The sequence below is a fragment of the Saccopteryx bilineata genome, chromosome 2, assembly GCF_036850765.1.
Source record: "Saccopteryx bilineata isolate mSacBil1 chromosome 2, mSacBil1_pri_phased_curated, whole genome shotgun sequence".
Lineage (NCBI taxonomy): Eukaryota > Metazoa > Chordata > Mammalia > Chiroptera > Emballonuridae > Saccopteryx > Saccopteryx bilineata.
The window spans coordinates 249008757-249031765 of record NC_089491.1 but is presented as its reverse complement, the minus strand read 5'-3'; the positions used below and the strand labels follow the sequence as shown (position 1 = coordinate 249031765).

Below are 23009 nucleotides of genomic sequence, written 5' to 3'. Positions count from 1 at the left end.
AGTATGGCTTTGGTGAAGCTGAGAACAAATAATGAGAGAGCAGCAGCCACATGAGTCCAGAGAGGACACTCTATGTGGAAGGAACAGCAATACCAGGGGCCAGGCTTGGCACATGCAAGAAAGAGAAGGAGCTGGCCAAGAGAAGACTGCATGGGGCTTAGTAGGCTCCTCTGAGGAGTCTGACAAAGGTCACAGCCTCTCCTAGCCATCATGGAGAAGACTTGGTATTGAAGGAATGATGAAGGCCCCAAGAAAACAAATTCTGACTGAAGCTACTGAGTGCCAAATCAGACCAAGATCCAACCACATTTTTTGAGTCCTGAACACAGCAGACAACTCTTTACATGCCAGGATTTGCCAGAATAAGCAACATACAGATGTCCCCTGCAGGCCCCTTGCACCTGCAAATTCCCCGAGAGTCTCACTCTCATTTTAGAAGGTCTCTGGGTGACAACACTACCAAACACACAAGTACTGAAATCAGGGAGCAGCACTCTGTGGTAAGTTGATCTTCTAGACAATCCAGCATATTCTTATAATAATGTTTTTGATTACAAATTAAAAACAGCCTTGGACAGATGGTTCAGTTGGTTAGAGCATCGTCCTGAAGCACAGAGGTTGCTGGCTCTATCCTTGGTTGGGGCACATACAGGAACAGATTGATGTTCCTCTTTCTCTCTCCCTTCCTCTCTAAAATCAATAACATAACATTAAAAAAATTTTTAAATCACAGCCCCAGAGATACCTGTGAATGCCTATGTGGACCTAAGTTTGGGAAGAACTGCTCAGTAACACCCTTTATGTCTCACAATGGGCTGCAAATTCTGGCAGTTAACATGGTGACCCTTGACTGAAGAAAAGTCTCCCTACGCAGTAAGTTATGAATCTGATTCTCCCTCTTCACTTTTCACTGAGCTCACAAAGAATGAGAAACCTGCCTGCCTTGCAGCCATGTCAGACTTGGAGACCAGGGCAAAGTCAGCCACTGCAAATATCCAAGCGGGAGAGTTAATGGCTGGAGGGCAGAACAGTGGCCAATACTTTCTCATGAAAGCAATACCTCTATACTACCCCTGAAGTAACCCAGCCCCCAAGCTCTGAAGAGCATCTCTGTAATGTGGTGGCTTCGGCGAGACTGTCTCATCAGCACGCTAACACAGTGACAGTCATGCATTCAAAGCATCAGCTACACCAGACCTGGAGCTGAGGAGTCACAAGTCACTCAGCAGTAATCAAAGACACAGTAGCGGGGTTTGTGCTGACAAAGCTAGTTGCGTAGTGTTTGATTTGGGACATATTTACTTTGGAAGATATACAAAAACAGCCCAGCACCAAAGTTCATTTTGAAACTGTGCTGATAACCTTGGCCAATTTCATCTCTGCAAAGCCACTTCTCAGAAGCACAGAGGTGAGTTTGGTTTCAAGTATTTCTGATTATAAATTCTTGTTTATGGTTAGAGATTGGCAACTGGTACATTTCTCTATCAAACTATGAATTCAAAAGCTTTCTATACTATTATTGTAGAAATTGAAAAATGTTTTATTTTTTAATTTGCCTACAAAATTTTGTCATTGGGACAACTGACAAAATTAAGAACAGGAATTTTGACTAGGAGAAGATTGTACCCATGTTAAAATATTTGAAACACATAACTGTATTATGAGGATATATAAGAATAGCCTTGTTCTTAGGTATCTTTCCCTGAAATACTAGAATTAAAAGTTAGAGGGACACAATAAAAGTGACCTCCTCTCAAATGGTTCAGATAATATGTATGTGTACACAGAGATATACTCACATATGCAAATATGAAGAGAGAGACAAAGAGAATGATAAAACCACTGTTCCAAGACATAAAATCTGGGAAAAGTATAAGCAAGGATATTTTCTCTATGCTGTTTTTTGAACTTTTCTGGCATTTTGAAGTTATTGAAAAATTAAGTTTTTAAAACTTCAAGCAGTTACTTCTTTCCCATTTTACAATGACCTGTTTGGGCCTGAAAATAATGGCCACAAGGAACAAGACTGTCCTGGCGTTAGGCTCTGTTATGTAATGAAAAGGTCCAACCCCACTTCACGCAATCAGATTGATAAAATGCCTTATGAAATTCCCAGATACACAAACTTTTAAAGGATTTACCTTTAAAAAATAATGCTTCTCTTCAAAGATAGTGATCTAGATTTAAACACAACCTAGAGAAAGTTTTAAAGTATTTTATATAATTTTTGTTATACTAAATGGAAAAAGATAGAAAGATCTTTCATCTCAATCCACAGGAAATATCATATATATTTTCTTCTTCTCCTGATAAGGGAATAATGAAAACCATTTTTGGCTTTTCATCATATAATGCAAGAACAGATTATAAGAAGCTTACAAATATATTATCTGAACACAGGATAAAAACAGGAATGTCTTCGCCTCTGCCTCCTATCTGGTCTCACATTCCTTTCCCCAAACTCTTATTTATTCAAGTTGGGTTTATTTATTTATTTAAGTAACAGATTACTTTAAAAATTTTTTGCATTGATTTGAGAGACAGAGAGAGAAGCATCAACTTGCTGTTCCACTTAGTTGTTCCAGTCGTGTACTCATTGATTGCTTCTCGTATGTGCCCCCTGACCGAGGATCGAACCTGTGACCTTGGTGTGCTGGGATGACACTATATCTGTCCACTGAGCCACCTGGTCAGAGCTGGTTTATTTCTTTAACCTATTTTTAGCAGAGAAGGATACCTCAGTGCAGCCTAGTGAGGAGACTCCTACCCAGTTGCTTACTTTCTTCTTTTCTAACTTTTTCAAGTGAAATTACCATCAATATGTATGCCTAATTCTGTCTGGAAACTGGGCCCAGTTATGTTTGCAGCCACACACATTAGCGATTGTTTCACAGGCAGGATAGGTATGTGGCACTGCAGTGGTAGCTGGATGCTTAGGGGTGAAGGGAGATGTGAAAAAACAACAAACACTTTCAAAGTCAGAAACTTTATGATTTGCCCTCTCCAAAACATGCAATTCAGAAGCCTCTCAGTTGTAAACAGAACAATAATTGAGCTGGTAATTTTAACAGTACTGTAGGGAAGACCCAAGGAGGGAGTCTAAGGGTAGGGACACTATTCTGATGCTCTAGGGAACAGAGGCAGAGCGCTCAACATAAGGGGTCTGACTAACATGGTTCCAATCTAGCCATGGCCACTCCTAGAGATGTCAGGCTCAGTATCTTGATTCATAAAATGCTGTGGCATAGACAAAGTTCCTTGCACAGAGCCTGGCATCCAGCAGGAGATGCACCAAGAGTCATTGTCATTGCCAACATCAACAAACTGAGAGCATTTAAAGTGGGGTATCGTACAGTTAGCCCCATCTTCAGGCCTAACAGGTCCACATATTAACAGGAGCAGTAATTCTTATCCAGCCTGAACCAGAAGCAGATATTCTGGTCCTCAAATATCTAACAGGAGATGAGGACATACACACACACAACAAACTTAATAAGTCACAACTTCTCTTTCTGGAGTGATCAGAAGTAGAAATAATGTATGATTGAACAGCATTACAAACACTATCACTGTCCTGGCAGAATACAGAAGCATCAAATAATTAGCTCATCTACCCAGGATGCAATTAATAACCAGGAAGTGAGCAAGAGAAAGACAAAGCCTTTTGGCAACCAAAACTGATTTGATAAGCCAAGTAAAATTCTTCCTTGGAACAGGTAGAGGATGTATAAAGACAGGCTTACCACAGGATATGTATCAAAATTTATCTTGTTTTACTTAAATGAAGAGAGTACCCCTCAGGCCTTTAGTAAGAGCTTTGTGACATCACCCTCACACAGACTTTATATTCCTGGTGAGAGTATTTCTAACCCCCGTTAGAAGTAGTTAAGTAGAAAAGCTATGTTCCTCTGGACAGCAGCGGGAGGCAACATACAAAGGAGAAAACCATACAGTTGCTGAAAGCCATGCAGCCTCATAACTTCCAATCACATTTTAGCCTACCAGTCACATTTCACTAGGTCTGGAGGAGGTCTCTGTTACAGACAACTTCTAAAACTTATGCCAATCAACCCAATATGATTATAGACATTTCAAATATCTTTAGAATATTTGTTTTCAGAAAGTCTGGCCCATACACATTTTTTTTTTTTTTGTATTTTTCTGAAGCTGGAAACGGGGAGAGACAGTCAGACAGACTCCCGCATGCGCCCGACTGGGATCCACCCGGCACGCCCACCAGGGGCGATGCTCTGCCCACCAGAGGGCGATGCTCTGTCCCTCCGGGGCGTCGCTCTGCCGTGCCCAGAGCCACTGTAGAGCCTGGGGCAGAGGCCAAGGAGCCATCCCCAGCGCCCGGGCCATCTTTGCTCCAATGGAGCCTTGGCTGCGGGAGGGGAAGAGAGAGACAGAGAGGAAGGAGGGGGGGGGGGTGGAGAAGCAAATGGGCGCTTCTTCTATGTGCCCTGGCCGGGAATCAAACCCGGGTCCCCCGCACGCCAGGCCGACGCTCTACTGCTGAGCCAACCGGCCAGGGCCCCCATACACATTTTTAACATCTCCACTCATGCCCCACCTCTCAGTGAAGCTTCTCTGACTCTCCTGGTACCCCCACTCCTACTGCAGGAGACAGAGCTGTAACCCAGACCCGTGTCATACCCCAACCTTCTTTGATAGTGTCTTTATGAGAGCCCCTGCCTTAGTGCACATCTGTCCCCAGTTTGGCTGGGGAGCCCCTTGGTGAGGGAGACCTTTATGCCTCCAGTGTCTAATATGTTGTGTGAAGAAGAGAAAAGCTTTAGTGAATGAATGAAAAAGAAACTCCCCCAGGATCCCTGAGCCCCCAGGATTCTAGCTAAGTACAGTTCTGCAAACCTTTTTTTTTCTTTCTTTTTTTTTTTTTTTTGTCTTTTAAGCTGGAAACGGGGAGAGACAGACACTCCCGCATGCGCCTGACCAGGATCCACCCGGCACGCCCACCAGGGGCAACGCTCTGCCCACCAGGGGGCGATGCTCTGCCGAGACCAGAGCCACTCTAGCGCCTGGGGCAGAGGCCAAGGAGCCATCCCCAGCGCCCGGGCCATCTTTGCTCCAATGGAGCCTTGGCTGCGGGAGGGGAAGAGAGAGACAGAGAGGAAGGGGGGGGGGGGGTGGAGAAGCAAATGGGCGCTTCTCCTATGTGCCCTGGCCGGGAATCGAACCCAGGTCCCCCGCACGCCAGGCCGACGCTCTACCGCTGAGCCAACCGGCCAGGGCCCAGTTCTGCAAACCTTTAAAAAATTCTCATCTACTGGCCCACAGATCCTTCAGGCAGGTAGGTTTATGAAGCCCACACACAATGTTTGTATCTGTTTCTTTTCTTCAGATTGTTTTAAAGTCCATAATCCTAAAATGATTAAAGACTGGCACTTCAAGGGCATCTTCCTGGGCCAAAGCCTTGGGAACTTTATACCTGGGCACTGCAGATGTGGGGTGGGGTCTGCTAGGCTGTCTCTCACATGTCATGTTTTCCCTCCCAGCTTTAGCTCTGCCAAAATGAAATGTCCGTTCCAACTCCTCATTGTTTCTCTCATACTAACATCTGTATGTGGAAACAATGACCTGGTGGATCAGCTTGAGAAAGGAGAAAAAGGTCCTAATCTGAGCATGCCACTTCTCCCTGCTGACTTCCACAAGGAAAACACAGTCACCAATGACTGGATCACAGAGGGGGAGGAGGATGAGGATTATCTGGATCTCGAGAAGCTATTCAGTGAAGACGATGACTACATTGACATCATCGACGTGGTTTCGCCAACAGATTCAGAGGCCAGTTCTGGGAACATCCTCCAGCTGTTCCAAGGCAAGAGCCGGATCCAGCGTCTTAACATTCTCAACGCAAAATTCGCTTTTAACCTTTACCGAGCACTGAGGGAGCAGGCCAGTACTTCCGAAAACATCTTCATAGCCCCTGTGGGCATTTCTACCGCCATGGGTATGATTTCCTTGGGCCTGAAGGGGAAGACTCATGAACAAGTGCACTCTATTTTGCATTTTAAAGACTTTGTCAATGCCAGCAGCAAGTATGAGATCATGACCATTCATAATCTCTTCCGTAAACTGACTCATCGACTCTTCAGGAGGAATTTTGGATACACATTGCGGTCAGTCAATGACCTTTACATCCAGAAGCAATTTCCAATCCTGAATGACTTCAAAACTAAAGTTAAAGAATACTACTTCGCTGAGGCCCAAGCAGCTGACTTCTCAGATCCTGCCTTCATATCAAAAACCAACAACAACATTGTTAAGCTTACCAAGGGCCTCATCAAAGATGCTCTGGAGAATATAGACCCAGCTACTCAGATGATGATTTTAAACTGCATCTACTTCAAAGGTAAGAAACAAATTAATGTTTTTCAAAGCAAAATTGCAATATACTCTTTTAGTACACATGCAGGTGGACTGAATGCCAAGAACTGTATTCTAGCTCTGATTTACCCAAGAAACCAAGACAGCTCACAGAGAGAGGGAAAATCATAAGGTGATAGAAGGAGCTGACAGTTACTTGAGCCCTAACTTTGTGCTTTACACTCACTGAATCTTCACAACCTTGTGAGATTGTTACTATTGTTAGCATCCCCGTTGTACAGATGGAGCCACCAAGGTACAGAGAAGTAAAATGACAAGTAGACAGCTAGTAAGGGGCAGAGTCAGGATTGCCCCAGCCAGGCCATCTCAAGCACTTTGTTAAACTGGAAAAAATAATATAGAAACATTTTTAATATTTGGTCAGCCTGGATTTTTTTCATTTCCTTGCCCAATTATCAGTAAGCAAGAATATGAACAAAAGGCCAAAGAGAAAACTGTTCTGCTTGAGTAAGAGACATTAACACCTACAACTCTTTTTGGGACACTTCCGCACTAAAAGGCAGGTGTGGGAATGAATAAACTATTGTTTTTAGAGCAACTGTCCTAGGCCAGACACCAAAGCACTTTTTAAAGAGACTACTTCCCCTCATTATACACACAAAGGACCTCTGGAGTCCTAGAAATGAATGGCATAGATTTGTAAAATAACAGACCTCTCTTTTAAAATGCCCCCACTGGGCCTGACTTGTGGATAAAGTGTTGACCTGGAACACTGAGGTCACCAGTTCGAATCCCTAGGCTTGCCTGGTCAAGGCACATATGGGAGTTGATGCTTTCTGCTCCCCCCCTTCTCTCTTCTCCTCTCTAAAATGAATAAAATCTTTAAAAAAATAAAAATAAAATGCCCCCACTGAGACCTACTTCATTCTATGAGCCTAGAGAGCTGGAGGGCAGACAAAGGAATGAGTATCATACCTGGTTGCTGTGACACAAACCACTTTCCTTTTTGCTACCAAGAATTAGTAGGCACCAACTAGGGTAAGTCCCAGGGTCTGGGAGGCCATGCTTCCTGGGTAGTTAGCTTCAGTGCAATTTACAACAGCCCTGAGGCAAAGGACTAAGGCCCTCTCCTGGTTGCTGCTGTGGGGCCAGTGTCCTTCAACAGGCTAATACACTGCTCTGTGCCTAGGCTAAGGCCTCCTAACACCTGCGTCAGGTAGGCGTTCTGCCAGATGGGTAAAGGAAGGCTGAAGAAGCCGAGACCACAGCAATGAGCCAGACCCCTGGGCTGAATGTCCCACAAAAGTCAAGCACAGCGCTGTCCTCGTGGTGGGTAGAACCAAAAACTGAGGCTCTAACAGGCTTGTGACAGACACAGACATGCACACAATACATGTATCCCCAACTTTCTGAAGTTGTGTTTTTTTTTTAATTTTTATTGAATTTAGCAAGAATGAAAGAGAAAGACAGGGACATAGATCTTTTCCTGTATGTGCCCTGTATGTATCTCCTGACTGGAGATCGAACCGGCAACCTCTGTGCTACGGGACAATACTCCAACCAACCAAGCTATCCAGCCAGGGCCACCACTTCATTTTTACAAAAGACCTATATTAGTACAGCAACAGCATTTTTCATAAAAGTGAAAATCCTCAAGTATTTTTTCAGTTAAGGAGAACAGGTACCCTTCACTGTACATGGTTTTGGCTTACAAAAGGTTTCAAAGGACCCTCTACTTTTGAATAGTGGGGGAAACCTATATATATGACATAGACATATCTTTTCTATTACTGGCTAGCAGTACAAATTATAGAAGAGAGCAAATTGTAGTCTAAGCTCTGGCTTTACCACCCCTTATTTGTGGTGGCCTCAGGTAAGTCATTCACTGTCCCTGTGACTTGGTTTCCTCACCTTTATCACGGGGATAATAACACCCATCTGACAGGGCTGTGGGAATTACTGCAAGAGATAGTGATGCCACACTTTGGCCCAGTGCACAGCATATAGTGAAGGTCCAATAAGCTTGGATGACTAAAACTGTAGATTCCCATATTACCTAGTATATTAAGTATGTATGATATTACTAGTGACCCTTATTTTGCTTCTATAAGCAATTAGGTAAATTCTGTTTAGAAATGACTTTAGAATAGGCCAGTGGAAGCATTTGGGTACCAAAGCCGTCAGTTCTACCAGTCTGTGGGGGTACCTTTGGGCCCTGAGAGCCTCTCCATTAGGCTCTCACACACAGCACCAAGCCATCCCAACTGGAAAGGGGCTGGAGAAACTCCTAGGATGGTCAGTTTATAATTTGAATTTGTAACCACTATCCTACCAAAGTGTAAAAGTGGCAAATATGTGTTATTTTTTCCCATTATATTGGAACGGCCACTTAATTTAGTCCTAGGAATCAGATGAATGAAATGCTAGTAATACCCTTTCGTGGATGCTTATCAAAGAAGAGGAGAGTCTAAAAAAGTAATTTTAATCTCTAGCTCCCAAATTTGTTACTAATTCAATTTTAATTTCAAATGTTATAACCATCTTGTAAAGCACAATAAAACAGGTTGGGGTCCTGGCCGGTTGGCTCAGTGGTAGAGCGTCAGCCTGGCGTGCAGAAGTCCTGGGTTCGATTTCCGGCCAGGGCACACAGGAGAAGCGCCCATCTGCTTCTCCACCCCTACCCCTCTCCTTCCTCTCTGTCTCTTCCCCTCCCGCAGCCGAGGCTCCATTGGAGCAAAGATGGCCTGTGCGCTGGGGATGGCTCCTTGGCCTCTGCCCCAGGCGCTAGAGTGGCTCTGGTTGCAACAGAGCGACGCCCCGGAGGGGCAGAGCATCGCCCTCTGGTGGGCAGAGCGTTGCCCCCTGGTGGGCGTGCCGGGTGGATCCTGGTCGGGAGCATGCGGGAGTCTGTCTGACTGTCTCTCTCCGTTTCCAGCTTCAGAAAAATACAAAAAACAAACAAACAAAAAAACCCAAACAGATTGGGCCTAACAGGAAGTCAAAGGAAATAATCCCAGGAGACATGGGACAGCTCCAGCAGAACTGGAAGAGCAGTGATTGTCAACCAGGGGACAATTCTGCTCCCAGGACAAATAAGGAGACATCTGTGGTTGTCACAAACTGGGACAGAGGGGGAGGCACTTCTGGCATCTAGGGACAGTTTCACAAGTTAGGCCAGGAATGCTGCTAAACATCCTACAATGCACAGGACAGCTGCCCATTACAGAGAACTGCCTGTGTTAAAGAGTGCTGCAAAGCCCTGGGCAGAGGCTGGCTCAGGAAGGAGGAAATCTAGCTACAATCAGAAGCATGTGGTGTTTAAACCTCCTCCAAAGGAACCTCCTGGTTATCTCATCCAGCTGTTCTATCCATCAGCTGCAAACCTTGAAAAAGCTGCTCTGTTATGTGCCTGTTTACTCATCTGTAAAGTGGGGCTAATAATAAAAAGCACCCACCCTCATATGGCTGCTGGAGGGAAAAATGAGATAAATACAGGAAAGGTACTTAGAAGAATGCCTGACACATCACCAGTTCTTAACTGTGAGACATCCATGATTACTAGTTACTAGCATCTTAGAGCTGTATTAGTCACATACTTCTTCCTGGATACACAGCGCTGCATCCAAATCTAAAGTAAAGATCTTGATAACAGCGTTGCATCACCAATGTGTCTTGCTAGTTCTTACAGAGTCTGAGGGATAAGAGCCATCAAAACAGATCTGCCTTGAGTTCAAAGCTATTCATTTTACAGATGAAGGAGTAGAGGCGCAGGCAAGTTAGGTATCTTGCTAGTGTCAAACAACTAATTAGTGTCAGAACCTAACCCAGAATCTACTCCAGTCTATTTATCCTTCCCATCGTTACCTTGCTTCCTGCAAGTATGTTAGCATTCTGACACTCTTGGAATCCTCTGAAACCGCTGTTCTCAAAGTGTGGTCTGCAGACCAGGAGCATTAGTGTCCCCTGGGAACTTGTCATGTTCTTGGCCCAAACCAGGTTTTTGAGATCAGAAGCTCTGGTATGGGACCTACAGTCCAAACAAGTCCTCCAGGGCCTTCTGATGCATACTTACATGTGAGGATTACTGCTTTAAAAGAACATTTTCATAAAAGCCCTGTTCCTATTGACTTTACAGGATCCTGGGTGAATAAATTCCCAATGGAAATGACCCACAACCACAACTTCCGGCTGAATGAGAGAGAGGTGGTCAAGGTTCCCATGATGCAAACCAAGGGGAACTTTCTGGCAGCTAATGATCAGGAGCTGGACTGCGATGTCCTGCAGCTGGAGTATGTGGGGGGCATCAGCATGCTAATCGTGGTTCCACACAAGCTGTCTGGAATGAAGACCCTTGAGACACAACTGACGCCGCAGGTGGTGGAGAGATGGCAGAAAAGCATGACAAACAGGTACTTCAGGTTGAGTGTTCTTTTGATTTCCTGACCCTGAGGGAGCCGAGGAACACTGGAACTTTGGTAATTTTAAGAAAAAGGGAGATATGTATGTGAATACCCAAGCACTAACACACTGGGCCACTACTCAGTTAATTCAGCCCCAAATCTTGCTTGGTGAGAGGCAATCAGAGCTCTGTTAAGGACCTGTCATTCATGATTTTCCTCTATTGTTATTTATTACTCTATTGTCAAAACTACAAGTTTTAAACACTTCCTAATATTAACTGAACCATGGAAGAAAATGAAGAAGATATATTTGTTTCACTGGATTCTGGCTAGGCCCATATTAAGAAGTGCACCTGGTATGGCTGTTCTTTCAGGACAAGTATACAAAGAAATGCAATAAACTAAGAAGCAGGCTCTTAGAGGAAGGTATTTGCCCAAGCAGCCAATTAGTCATCAAGTCCTGAAATTTTTCCTTAAGAATGTCCCTTCTGTACTTGTTTCCTTCCTAACCACACTGCCCATGACCTTCTACCCTGAACCAATGGAGGCATAACCAGCCTGCCTATTTCCATTCCTCAGTCCACCACAGAACTGGCTGCCAGAACAGCATTCCCATGACACCATCTCCATCCGCTTCTTCTTTTTTTTTTTTTTTTTTTTTTTTTTTAAATTTTTTTTTTTTGTTTATTTTTTTACAGAGACAGAGAGTGAGTCAGAGGGATGGACAGGGACAGACAGACAGGAACGGAGAGAGATGAGAAGCATCAATCATTAGTTTTTTTGTTGCACATTGCGACACCTTAGTTGTTCATTGATTGCTTTCTCATATGTGCCTTAACCGCAGGCCTTCAGCAGACCAAGTTACCCCTTGCTGGAGCCAGCGACCTTGGATTCAAGCTGGTGGGCTTTTTGCTCTAACCAGATGAGCCTGTGCTCAAGCTGGCGACCTCAGGGTTTCGAACCTGGGTCCTCTGCATCCCAGTCCGACGCTCTATCCACTGCGCCACCGCCTGGTCAGGCTCTTCTTTTAAATTCTCTGTGGACCCCCCACCCACAGCATATAGCCCAGCTTCTTGGCTTAGTCCACAGACAGACCCCCCATCTAGCCTGTTCTCTCTCCTAACCCTTCCCCCCTCTCTCCTTCCCACCTGCTTGGTGCCCCCCTGCACCCCAGCTAGAATACAGCCCCACATTCCTTCCAGGCCTCCACTCATCATCTCTCAAGAAAAGGGCAGCCTTCTAAGCCACCAGAATACCCCTTCTTCACATCCCTTCCTGGGTGGCTCCAGTAGTTAGATCTGTTCTAGTCAGCGACATTAACTGCCACCTTCTTGTTTTCACTACTTCACATGAGAGTCTTGGCTCAGAAAGCAAGCTCTTGAGAAGGATAGCGCCTGACATCTCTTTATCCCTGTGAGGCTGGATTTGGCTCCAAAGGCACAATCGTTGCTGTTGATCCAGTTGAGCACTGAATGAGTTGAGGCAAGAGCTGAGAATACTTAGCACTGTCTGGTATATAAAGTGTTCTTTTCTTAAGTTCATTGACCTCAATTAAAAAAATAAGAGATGGCTGAAATTAGGGACTCAAACAGAGAATTATTTTGGACACATTCTCAAACCACAAACCTGGAAGAAACGACATGAACCACACAGTTTTTGAGGAAATGCTCATACAGCAGTAACATTGCCTCAATTTTCAGTAACTGAAATTTACAATAAGATGGTCTTTCCAAAATCCTCAACTGACAGTGCTGAGATATAATTTTCACAAGTGCTGTGTTAATAAGTCTGTAGTAAATGTACTACTCCTGGGTGCATGTAAAGAAAAAACACAATTCTTTTGTAATTTGTGGTTCATAAAACTGGGTCCCCTTTTATTATTATCCGACCAGAACTCGAGAGGTGCTCTTGCCCAAATTCAAGCTGGAGAAGAACTACAACCTGGTGGAAGCCCTGCAGTCAATGGGGGTCACAGCGCTCTTTGACAAAAATAGCAACATGACGGGAATCTCTGACCACAGGATCACCATTGACCTGGTAACCTCTTCCCTCTCCCCTCTGTACCCATCCACAGGGTCTGCCCCCAGCCAAGCATCCTCCCAACCCAGCCCTGACTTCACATGTTGGGGAGGTGGGTCTGTTCTCCATAAGTCTGCCAGACACTGAGTTGGCAGGGTGGTCTGTCTGTCTCAAGGAGCAGCCAAGGGCTGAGCTCCATACTTGCTGACACCAGAAAGAGAGCAGGTGTGTGTTCCACTCTGTGAAATATCTACTCCCAGTCAAATCATCAAAGACCTGTTAAATACATGCAGAGACAGTGCACTACCTGCACACTGAACTTAATACACCAGTGACAGGCACTCTGCAAAGAAGACAGCACCAGTCCAGATAATGTGCAGAAGGCCCCATCCTTCTGGCAGTGCACCTGGGACATTTGTCTCAGACTAAGGACATGGTGCCTGCAGCCTCTGTCTTGTTTTGCAGACTGCTCATACTGTGACCATCAGCAAGAGCAATTATCATGCTGGAGTATAAAGATAAATATTGTCTAAACAATATGGCCTCTAAGCACGATTACCATACCTGACAGATGATTAGGAAGCATTTCAAGGGTCATTTTGACCAGCTGTGGTTTGTGCTTTGTATGTGGTCTTTCAATCCATTCCCTGAATGAGATGTGACTCGACCATATCGTCTATCCCTGTGTGCCAACTGACAGAATCTGACAACTTTCCTTTCCATTTTGAAACAGTTCAAGCACCAAGGCACCATCACAGTGAACGAGGAGGGCACCCAAGCTGCCGCTGTTACTACGGTGGGGTTCATGCCGCTGACAACCCAAGTCCGTTTCACTGTTGACCGTCCCTTCCTATTCCTCGTCTATGAGCACCGTACCAGCTGTCTGCTCTTCATGGGGAGAGTTGCCAATCCCACCAAGTCTTAAAGGTGGAGGCCTGGGTGTCTCAAGTTTTGGGGGCACTCTGTAAATCTGTTTTCATTCTAAAAATGAAAACAGAGGTGTTTGGCGTCATGACCTTTGTGGTTTATGCTACCAATTTGAAATTGAGGCCCACAGGAGAGAAGAAATTTACCAACAAATGAGAAGTTTGTTGGAATCAATTCTGCATAGTGAACAATGCTGTCAGTTCTTAGAAGTTAATGTACCTGTAGATTGTTGGCTGTTACTGAGAGGGTGCCAGCAACATACAGACTGATTTACTTCCTACCTCCTCAGAGCCTCCCTGGGCACTTTCTTAACCTTGTAGTCCCCATCCTTGCACATCTGGCTCTATTACTGAAAGCCTTTCTCAACCAGGGCTCCCCATCTAAACAGAGAACACAGACATGAGAAACATGACTAATTTCTCACCTTTATCAAAGATGGTGCACAACCAGCACCATTTCTAATGCCCAGGAGAGAAGCCACCTCGTGATATTCAAGGGGTGCCCTGGGCATTAGGGCTTAATTCTAGCAAAGGCCCAACCTTCTGAACTGATGCTGTCATCTATATGCCTGCTGTCACCTCACTGCTGCCCAGAGAAGAGTATGTAAACGTGGCTTGCGTTCTACCCTAGAGATAAATAACTATCACCAGATTTAAATATTACCACTTTTATTGTGTATCTGTTATAATTCTAATTTTTGAAGCTCAAATAATTAAGGACAAACTCAAAATAACTGACATCCCCAGAAAACAATAGAAATTAAGAAAAAATAACTTGTGTTCTCCACAGTGACTCATGTGCAGGGCACGTTCTCAGGTCAGGGCTACTATGAATGGGACTGCATGGAGAATTCCTGAAATGCCAGTCTTTATGTGGGACACACATTTCAGCTTTCATCCCTTGATGCAGGGAGACCTACAGATGTGCTCCTGTCTGGTTATTAAAGTAGGCAACATCTTGGGGAATTAATTTCTGGATTCTTTACTCCTTGGGTAAGAAAAGTAGAATCCAAAGAGGTTGCTCAGAAGTCAAGAGTGCTGGGGATGATGGGCAGTGCCAGGGAGAGCCTGACAAGCGCTGTGTGTGTGGCTGTCCAACTGTGACGCCCACAGCCCCACAGCAGAGGCTCTCTGCAGAGGAGAAAGATCTGGTTCAGCAGGGCGCTGAAACCTGCCAAGATGTCACTGCAGTGAGTGCTGTAGCCATGGTTCAAGTGCAGGTATGGCCTGACTCCAGGGTCACATGTGGAGTCTTGTCACAGAGGGCCTCTGGCCCAATGACACCAGTACTAGTCAAGGGGGCAGCAAAAGAGCACTTAGTGCTCCCCAATGTAGGGGCACTGTGATAGGTGTGCCCCAAGTAATCTCACACTGACTCTGACAGATTCACACTTAACATTTTTTTGCAGCCGAGGAAACAACTAAAGCTCAGAGGTAAAGTGACCTGCCCCAGGCCTAAATTCAAACCCAGGCCCTGCTTTTCACTGCTAACCCTCTCTGCCTGCTTGCTCCCTTCCCAACTTCCTATACCAGGGTCTGCCCTAGCCTCCACCATCTACTGACCAGCACCGAGTTGATACCAAGTCTTTCCTTTTAACACCCTCTTGACCTCTAGGTAAAACCTGAGGTTGCTAATGACCTTATTGAATTTCTTCTACAGTTTGCTTCAAGACTGTTCTTTTCTGGTGCTTGTCCTACATTTCTCATCTTGCTGCTGCGTCCTCCCCCTCCTTCCATTTCTAAGTGTAACTATCTCAAAAAACTTTGCCTTTAGCCCTCTGTCACATCTGGCTGCTACCAGAAAGGCAACAGCCTCACTTTCAATTTGGCTGTCATACCTCTGCCGGAGCTAGCCCAGGCTCCTCTATGACCCTGCATCTACAAAGGTCAAGGCCCTCCACTCTGCATGCTTTTCATTCACTTATATTTACTCTGAATGTCCTTGGATCCCCTCTTTCAGAAACTAGGTGACCCATTTTTCAAGGCAGTGGAGTATTAATTCAGAGCACAAACGCTGGGCCAGGCTGCCTGGGTTTGAGTCTTGGCTCTGACATTTAGTAGCTATGGGACTCTGAGGCAAATTCTGTGCCTCAGTTTCCCCATCTGTAAAGTAGAGATAATAACAGTACCTACCTTGCAGGGTTGTTGTGAGGATTAAGTGAGTTCAAGTCTAGAAAGAGTTTAAATCTGTGCTTGATGTTTAGCAAGAATTAGGTAAGGCTTTCCTGTTACTATTTTCATCTGAGACAGTGTATAGGCCAGGGGTTCCTAACAGGGAGGCCTGGGCTGGGTTTCTCCCATTTAACTACCTGAGGTGAAATGCTAACCCTTATGAAAAGATGCATTTCTATGGAGAAAAATGGCACAGCTTTCAAAGGGGTCCAGGACCTAAAAATCATTAGTCCACAAACCTCATTTTATAGGCACTGAGAAAGGAGTAACCTAGTGACACAGGTCACAGACTCTAGGTGATAGGCACAAATGGTTTTCAAGCAGGAGGCACATGTTACTAAATCACTACTTTATAACAATGAAGCAATCAGGCCTCTAGTAGCAATAGATAACTTTCAAAATGCTTAATTAACTGATGGGCTAGACATCAAGAGAAGCAGTTTTTAGTCAGTGATATTTCTGAAGAAATATTATTCATAAAGTTGTAGGGCAAAGATCACCAAACTTAAGCAGTAAGGAGCCTCAGAGTAACAAGACCCAGCCTCCAGTGACTTCTTCCAGGTTCCCAAGGTCACTGATAAGTGAACAGCCACATTAAAAATGCTTCCAACCCCAAACCCTCACACTTCTACTGAACAAAGTAATTTGATACACTTTATCATCAAATGATCCAAAATAGAGTATCTTTTCTTAAAAAGAAAAGAACCATTAAACATTTAAAAAAAACCCACAACTTTGAAAATTAGTTTCTCCTAGAAGGTACAAGAGTTAACCAGAAAGTAAATTTAAGAACCCATGATCTCTGTGCTCTTTGTTGAGCAACAGAATCAAATATTTGTTTCCTCCCCCTGAACGTAACCATTAACTTTTGTTAAAACTACAATATGTATTCTATCCATGTAAAAGGTCACTGCAGCAGAGGAAATAGGCAAATTTTAAGTAAGCATGTTCTAACCCAGTGGTTTTCAACTACCAGTGTGTGGACTGGTGCTGGTCCGCCAGAAATGTCTTGTCAGTTCATGAAAGAATTAACCAACATGACAATGTATGGAGATTACAGAACTACTATTTTAGCTTATCTTTGCTAACACCTATCCCTACATTGGTCAGAACTTCAGAGGGTCATCTCCATTCTTTCAGAAGCTCTATGCTGGCAGAGCAGATGTGGAGAGGCTGAGATGCTCACTCAGGAACCCACATGCAGGACCAGAGGTTCAACTAAAACCAACCTCACCAGTCATCGCTCTCCAAAAGTGCTAAGAGCCCCCTCTAGATTTCATTCACACATTTATTAAACTCTGACAACTGCTAAACATGTTTAAAACTTCACAGGCATATGAGTCACAGAATTCTGGTGTACACTGATGTGAGTGTAACCTCAAGCATGCTCCATCTACCAAAACCTATTCTCTTGTGGAGCCTGCTGCCCAGCCCTTCTCCCCTTCAAAATGCCAAGAGTACCATGGACTTTATACCTCTCCCTCCAGGTCAAACAAAAGGTCCATGTTCAATGACACTTCCAAAACACAACAATATCTATGCTTTTAAAAATTGACTTATGAGGGTATGATGAAAAATATGGCAGAAAGAGCCTCAGTAATTGTGTGTGTGTGTGTGTGTGTGTGTGTGAGAGAGAGAGAGAGAGAGAGAGAGAGAGAGAGAGAGAGAGAAACAGAGAGAGAAACAGATAGGGACAGACAGACAGGAAGGGAGAGAGATGAGAAGCATCAATTCTTCATTGTAGCACGTTAGTTGTTCATTGATTGCTTTCTCATATGTGCCTTGACTGGAGGGTTACAGCAGACTGAGTGACCCCTTGTTCAAGCCAGCAACCTTGGGCTCAAGTTGGTGAGTCTTGCACAAACCAGATGAGCCTGCTCTCAAGCTGGCGACCTCGGGGTTTCAAACCTGGGTCCTCCATATCCCAGTCTGATGCTCTATCCATTGTGCCATCACCTGGTCAGGCGAGTCCCAGTAATTCCTAAATCTCAAAGGTTGTAAGAGAACACCTGATCACAAGTTCGAAGGTAGCTAAGGTTCCAAAGAGAATGTGAAAAGTCATCATGGTACAGGCCCAACTCTGTGTCTCCTCAAGCACACTGAGGAAGAGCAGACTGTCCTGAAAACAGATACGTCAGGAGAATAAGCAACTTTGATTCCCCTTCAGAATTAGCCACTCACTGGATAGAGAGACAGGAGAGAAATGGACAGGTAGAAGGAAGGTGAACTAGAAGCTGAATGCTCCACAAAATGTAATGTGTCATCTTAAAGATGAAGAATGCTAACCAGTCAGTTACTATTTTTCATCCATCTTGGTCAGGTAAAGTAGACCTCCTAAAAGTCCCCAGATTCAGAATGATGAACACCCAGACTGCAGGAAGTACAGAAAGTGCTTTGCAGAGACCAGGAGAGGTGGTTCTGCATCTGCCTACCTGACTGACCTCTATGCCTGAGTTACCACGGCAGCTCTGAGGTCAACCCCACTGATGTTCATGTAAAGGACCGCCATGTAAGACTTAAGACTCAAACTACTAGGGGTAGGATGATGTGGGAAGAAACTAGACAGCAGAAGCAAGAGCTTAATTACAAGTTGGGTTAAAATACTAGACTATGGGGCCTGGCTTAGGATGGGCAGTTGGAAATGATTGAGAAAGGATAAAACAACTTTTATAAAGATCATTTGCAAAGAAGTGGCTACAGGCTGAGACAGGAAAAGATAGAGATGGACTTTCTACCAGACAGTGCTATGGCAGGGGACAGGACCTATTCTAAGAGCTGCCCTCAACAGTGGTGGTTGGGGCTGTGCCCAGAAGTGTGCTGTGTCCACCATGCCAGCAATGCTCTCCAGGGGACACTCAGAGCTGCAGCTCCAAGGCCTGAGCACTAACCAGAGGCCTAAGGCCTTCTTTTGCAGGAAGGGGCTGAGGAGGAGTTAGAAGTGGGTACCCACCTGCATTAGAGGCAGCATAGAAGAATGTGAGAGACAGGAAGAACCCAGAGCCAGACCATGGACCTGGGAGCCTGAACTGAGACACTATGAGGGAACTGAAGTGGGTTCTCTGGTCAACCTGCTGAGGCTAGTTAGGCAGGGCTTAGAAAAAGGGTGTAAAGTGGTATAGCCTCAGTGGCACATACCTATGCGATAGTCACGGAAGAGCTGGTGGTGACTAAAACATAGTCCTGCCTACGAATCACTGGCATCTCAAAATAGCATCTTTCTAAGAAATTTTGAGTGCATCACAGTGCAACATTCAAAATATGAGCACAATATCTGGAGTTTAAAACTACTCAATTGCCTGACCAGGCAATGGCGCAGTGGATAGAGTGTTGGACTGGGACGTGGAGGACCCAGGTTTGAAACCCCGAGGTCGCCAGCTTGAGCGTGGGATCAAAGACATGACCCCATAGTAGTTAGCTTAAGCCCAAAGGTCACTGGCTTGAGCAAGGGGTCACTCGCTCTGCTGTAGCTCCCCCTGCCCCCCATCAAGGCACATATGAGAAAGCAATCAATGCACAACTAATATGCCTCAACAAAGAATTGATGCTTCTCATCTCCCTCCCTTCCTGTCTGTCCCTATCTGTCCCTCTGACTCTCTCTGTCCCTGTCAAGAAAATAAATAAATAAATAAATAAAACCACTCAATTAATGAATACTTACCACAGCTATTACAGGAATGAGTACGCCCAAGTTCCCTGCACTGCTAGAAGCCTAGAAAAAAACAGAATTAAGTCAATGATAAGTATGTGTTTATTAAAAAAAGAGAGACACAGTGTTGTATAAAGCTGGAATTCCTTAATCTAAAAGAAGTAATGAGAGGTACATACAGAGAGAGATATGTAAAAAGATGCTTATCCAGTATAATTTTAAAAATCAAGCAACTTAAATGTCAAACAGTAGTATGATTACATAGCTCATGGCACCTCTGCATAATTAAATACCACACAGCTACGAAAAAGACATTTTCTAAATTTTCTAAAAACTGTTTAGTCACCTCAGAAAGTACCCCAAAAAAATGTTAAATGAAAAAAAAATCAGGATTTAAGAGTATACTACAAATTGATAGTAACTTGATATAAAATAACCTCAATGATGTAAAATAAATATATTTGCATAACCAAGTCATAATGTTAACAATTACTATTATACCTGAGTAGAGGAATTATGGATATATTTTTACTTTATTATTTATAGGTTTCTGTATCTTTTCTATAATAAACATATATTCTTTCCAAGTTAGGGAAAATTTAGGGGTTACTTAAAAATGATAAAAGGGAAGTTCTGTCTAGACACAGATATGTGGCTAACTTATGGTACACGGACATTAGTGAATGTTCTTGAAGCACGTGCCCAAGCACAGTTTATTTTCCACATTCTACATTTACAAAAATAGTAGCAGCTAAGGGTGTTGAGCACCCACTATATGCCAGGCACTGTCCAAATGCTTCATACCCATCAACCATAGGAGTGACTCAATAAACACTTGCCTATTCACATTGCGTGATCAGTAAATATAAACTATTTGCAAAGAACAGAATTCACAGGTTGGCATCCAGAGATTCCCACAATGCCCTGGGCACGACCCCCATCCCCAGCCCATGAGGGCAGGCAGAGGGGAGCAGCCTACTGGTCTCATGGGTTGTCTTTCCTGGCATTGAGGTATATTCCCAGGGAAGAGGAGGAGAATAGCTCCTGACTCACCCCGTCAGGTAGGTTAAAGCCTTTGCTTTCTCAGTGCTGAGCACCTCTCTGCATCATTAGAGTAGCTCGCTCAACCTGATGTCAAAGGCCCCACTGGACAAGACAAATGTCATTGTCTCTTATACATTAGGATGGATCTAGCTGTGCACCATCCTGGAAGACTTGAGAAATTAAGTTACCCAGATCACTAGTAGGGGCCCAGCAGAGCAAGGCTGAATTAGAGCAAAGGAGCTCAGGATCCCTTTTTGCACAAGCTACTCCCTCAGCCAGGATTTGTAAACAGAGGTGTCCTTCTCAATTCAGTTTCCCAGTTAGTTGTCACCTCTGCAGAGAGGCCTTCGTGACCCTCACCACACTGCCCTATTTTATTTTCACCATCACCTCCCCTTAAGCCCACAGAAGCAGGCACCTTGTCGATATACTTCTGTAACCCTGGAACCTAGAACAAGGGCTGGGAAACTGCAGTCTGTGATCAAATCTGACCCACTATCTATTCCTGGAAATAAAGTTTTATGGGAGCACTACCACCCCTGTGTTTATTTAATGGCAGAGCTGAGTAGTTTCAACAAAACTAAAACAGTAGCCCACAAAACCTAAAACATGCACAATCTGGCCTTCTATAGAAAAAGTGGGTTAACTGCTGCCCTAGGTACATAGTAGATGAATAGTAACTGTTAACTGTCTAGAGAAGAGAAAGGAGGACAGAGAAGACAAAGAAGGAAGAAGATGGAGACTTGGTAGAGGGACTGGCATTTATTTATATGACATGTCAAAGGAGAGGTGATGAAGTTAGAAGCTTAACCTGCCTCAGCCTCTCCAATCTGTCTCTTTGGGGGTTGGAGACCTGACAGGTTTTTCTGGCCCCAAAGACTTGTCTCTCTTGGACAGCCTGGATTAGGCCAAATCTGGCCTTTCTCATATTGTCATTGTGTTCTAATGACAGCCTCTGCCCCCTGGCTTCTTGCACTTGATCAGATGGCACAAAGGGAGAGATGGGATCAGGAGTGATAAGTAGTCTGCTGTCACCTTATCACCCTGGACTGGGGGAGGCGGCTGAAATGAGCTAGAAGCCACCCTTTCCCCAACCTTGCCAGCACCCCTAAGGAAGAACCTTGCCCCCTTTGTTCTTATACTATATCTGATGTGTTAAAATCTTTTAACACAGAAGGTGCAATGTTTCAATCAAGATGGTGCCTGAAGACTCAGCCCTGGCCAACCGGGCAACACGCAACCGGGCAACACACAGGGCCACCCTCCACCCTACCTTCAGGGCGGGCCCCTTCTCGCTGGCCCTTTCGCTGGCACGCTTTCCCTCCAGCCCCAGCTGCACAAACAGCTCCAACAGGTTCATGAGCAGCTCGTCCACAAGGTGCTCGTCCTGGATGTTGGCTGCGATGTTAGCCAGAGCATTGATTACCGCCAGGGAGCAGTGCCTGGGGTGGGAGAGAGAAATGACAGCCACCACAAGGCAGGGACCTCCTCACTGCATGGGTAAGGCAGGCTGACACCACCCAGCCTTGGCCAGCCTCACCACCCCCTCGGTGCCTGTGAAGAAAGAAGCCCTCCAGAGATGAGTAAACCAATTTTGTGAACAATGGCCTCTAACAGGAACTCGGCTGCTGCAGGAATGACTGTGACCTCTCCCCTGACATACATTAACTCTCAGTAGTTCAAACGTTTATGTACATCCTCGTGCCTCCTAACCATCCAGAGTATGAGATAACAAAAATTTTCATTTTAAAAATGCGTAAGGCAACATTTTTAAAAAAGGCAAATGTATGTTCTTGTTTCCATAAAGTGCTTATCAAACAAACATGATTTTAAGTTAATAAAACTGAACTGGAACTAATTTCATTTTTTGAAAACAAAACAAAACCTCACTCCCAGGGCTCAGTGAGCTTGAAAAAAACTCACTACTCAAAGGGTTAAGGCCCCAGGGGACTCTTTAGGTTCTAGGAATCTGCCCAATGGGGACAGTTCCCTTTGAGTGTCGAAACCTCTTGGAAGTACACCTAGTTATTTCCTGGATAGACCTTGCTTTTCCCCTCAACAGTGAGCCTTAATTCATCACTATCACCCTTAACACTCTGTCTGATAATCAACTTCTTCTCAATGTGCCTTGAACCTGGGGCTGATGTTAGCATTAGCTTGCACCAGATACCTATGAGGTGCTCAGTGGTCCTGGGACAATCTGACATGGAGTCACGCATACCAGCCCCACATAAAACTCCAAATACAAAACTGACATGCCTCCTCAACCAGATGCTGTGAACCAGCCAGGCTGTTCAGGTTTCTGTGGGTATTGGGGGCAGTCAGACCCTGCCATTTCTATGCTGTGTGACCCTGGATGAGTAGCTAACATCTTTGAGCCTCAGTTTCTTACTGAGTAAAACAAGGATAATTCCTTCCTCCCAGGGTGTAGAGGGAAGTAAACACTCTACTTGA

General features: G+C 44.7%; 2 protein-coding genes across 2 annotated transcripts in view; one reads left to right on the top strand and one right to left on the bottom strand.

Annotated features, from left to right (window-relative positions):
* Nucleotides 1–23009, bottom strand: part of PI4KA (phosphatidylinositol 4-kinase alpha) — a 130424-nt gene that overhangs the window by 52807 nt on the left and 54608 nt on the right. Inside the window, exons 18-19 of the mRNA XM_066259944.1 lie at nucleotides 21829–21997; nucleotides 19524–19574 (exon numbers count right to left, since the gene is read on the bottom strand). Coding sequence (XP_066116041.1) covers nucleotides 19524–19574; nucleotides 21829–21997 — 220 coding nt within the window. The remainder of the gene's footprint in view (nucleotides 1–19523; nucleotides 19575–21828; nucleotides 21998–23009) is intronic.
* Nucleotides 1332–14372, top strand: SERPIND1 (serpin family D member 1). The gene is made up of 5 exons (XM_066259945.1): nucleotides 1332–1408; nucleotides 5517–6373; nucleotides 10484–10757; nucleotides 12641–12785; nucleotides 13501–14372. Exons 2-5 carry the CDS (start codon nucleotides 5533–5535, stop codon nucleotides 13690–13692), a joined length of 1452 nt encoding a protein of 483 aa, XP_066116042.1. The 5' UTR covers nucleotides 1332–1408; nucleotides 5517–5532; the 3' UTR covers nucleotides 13693–14372.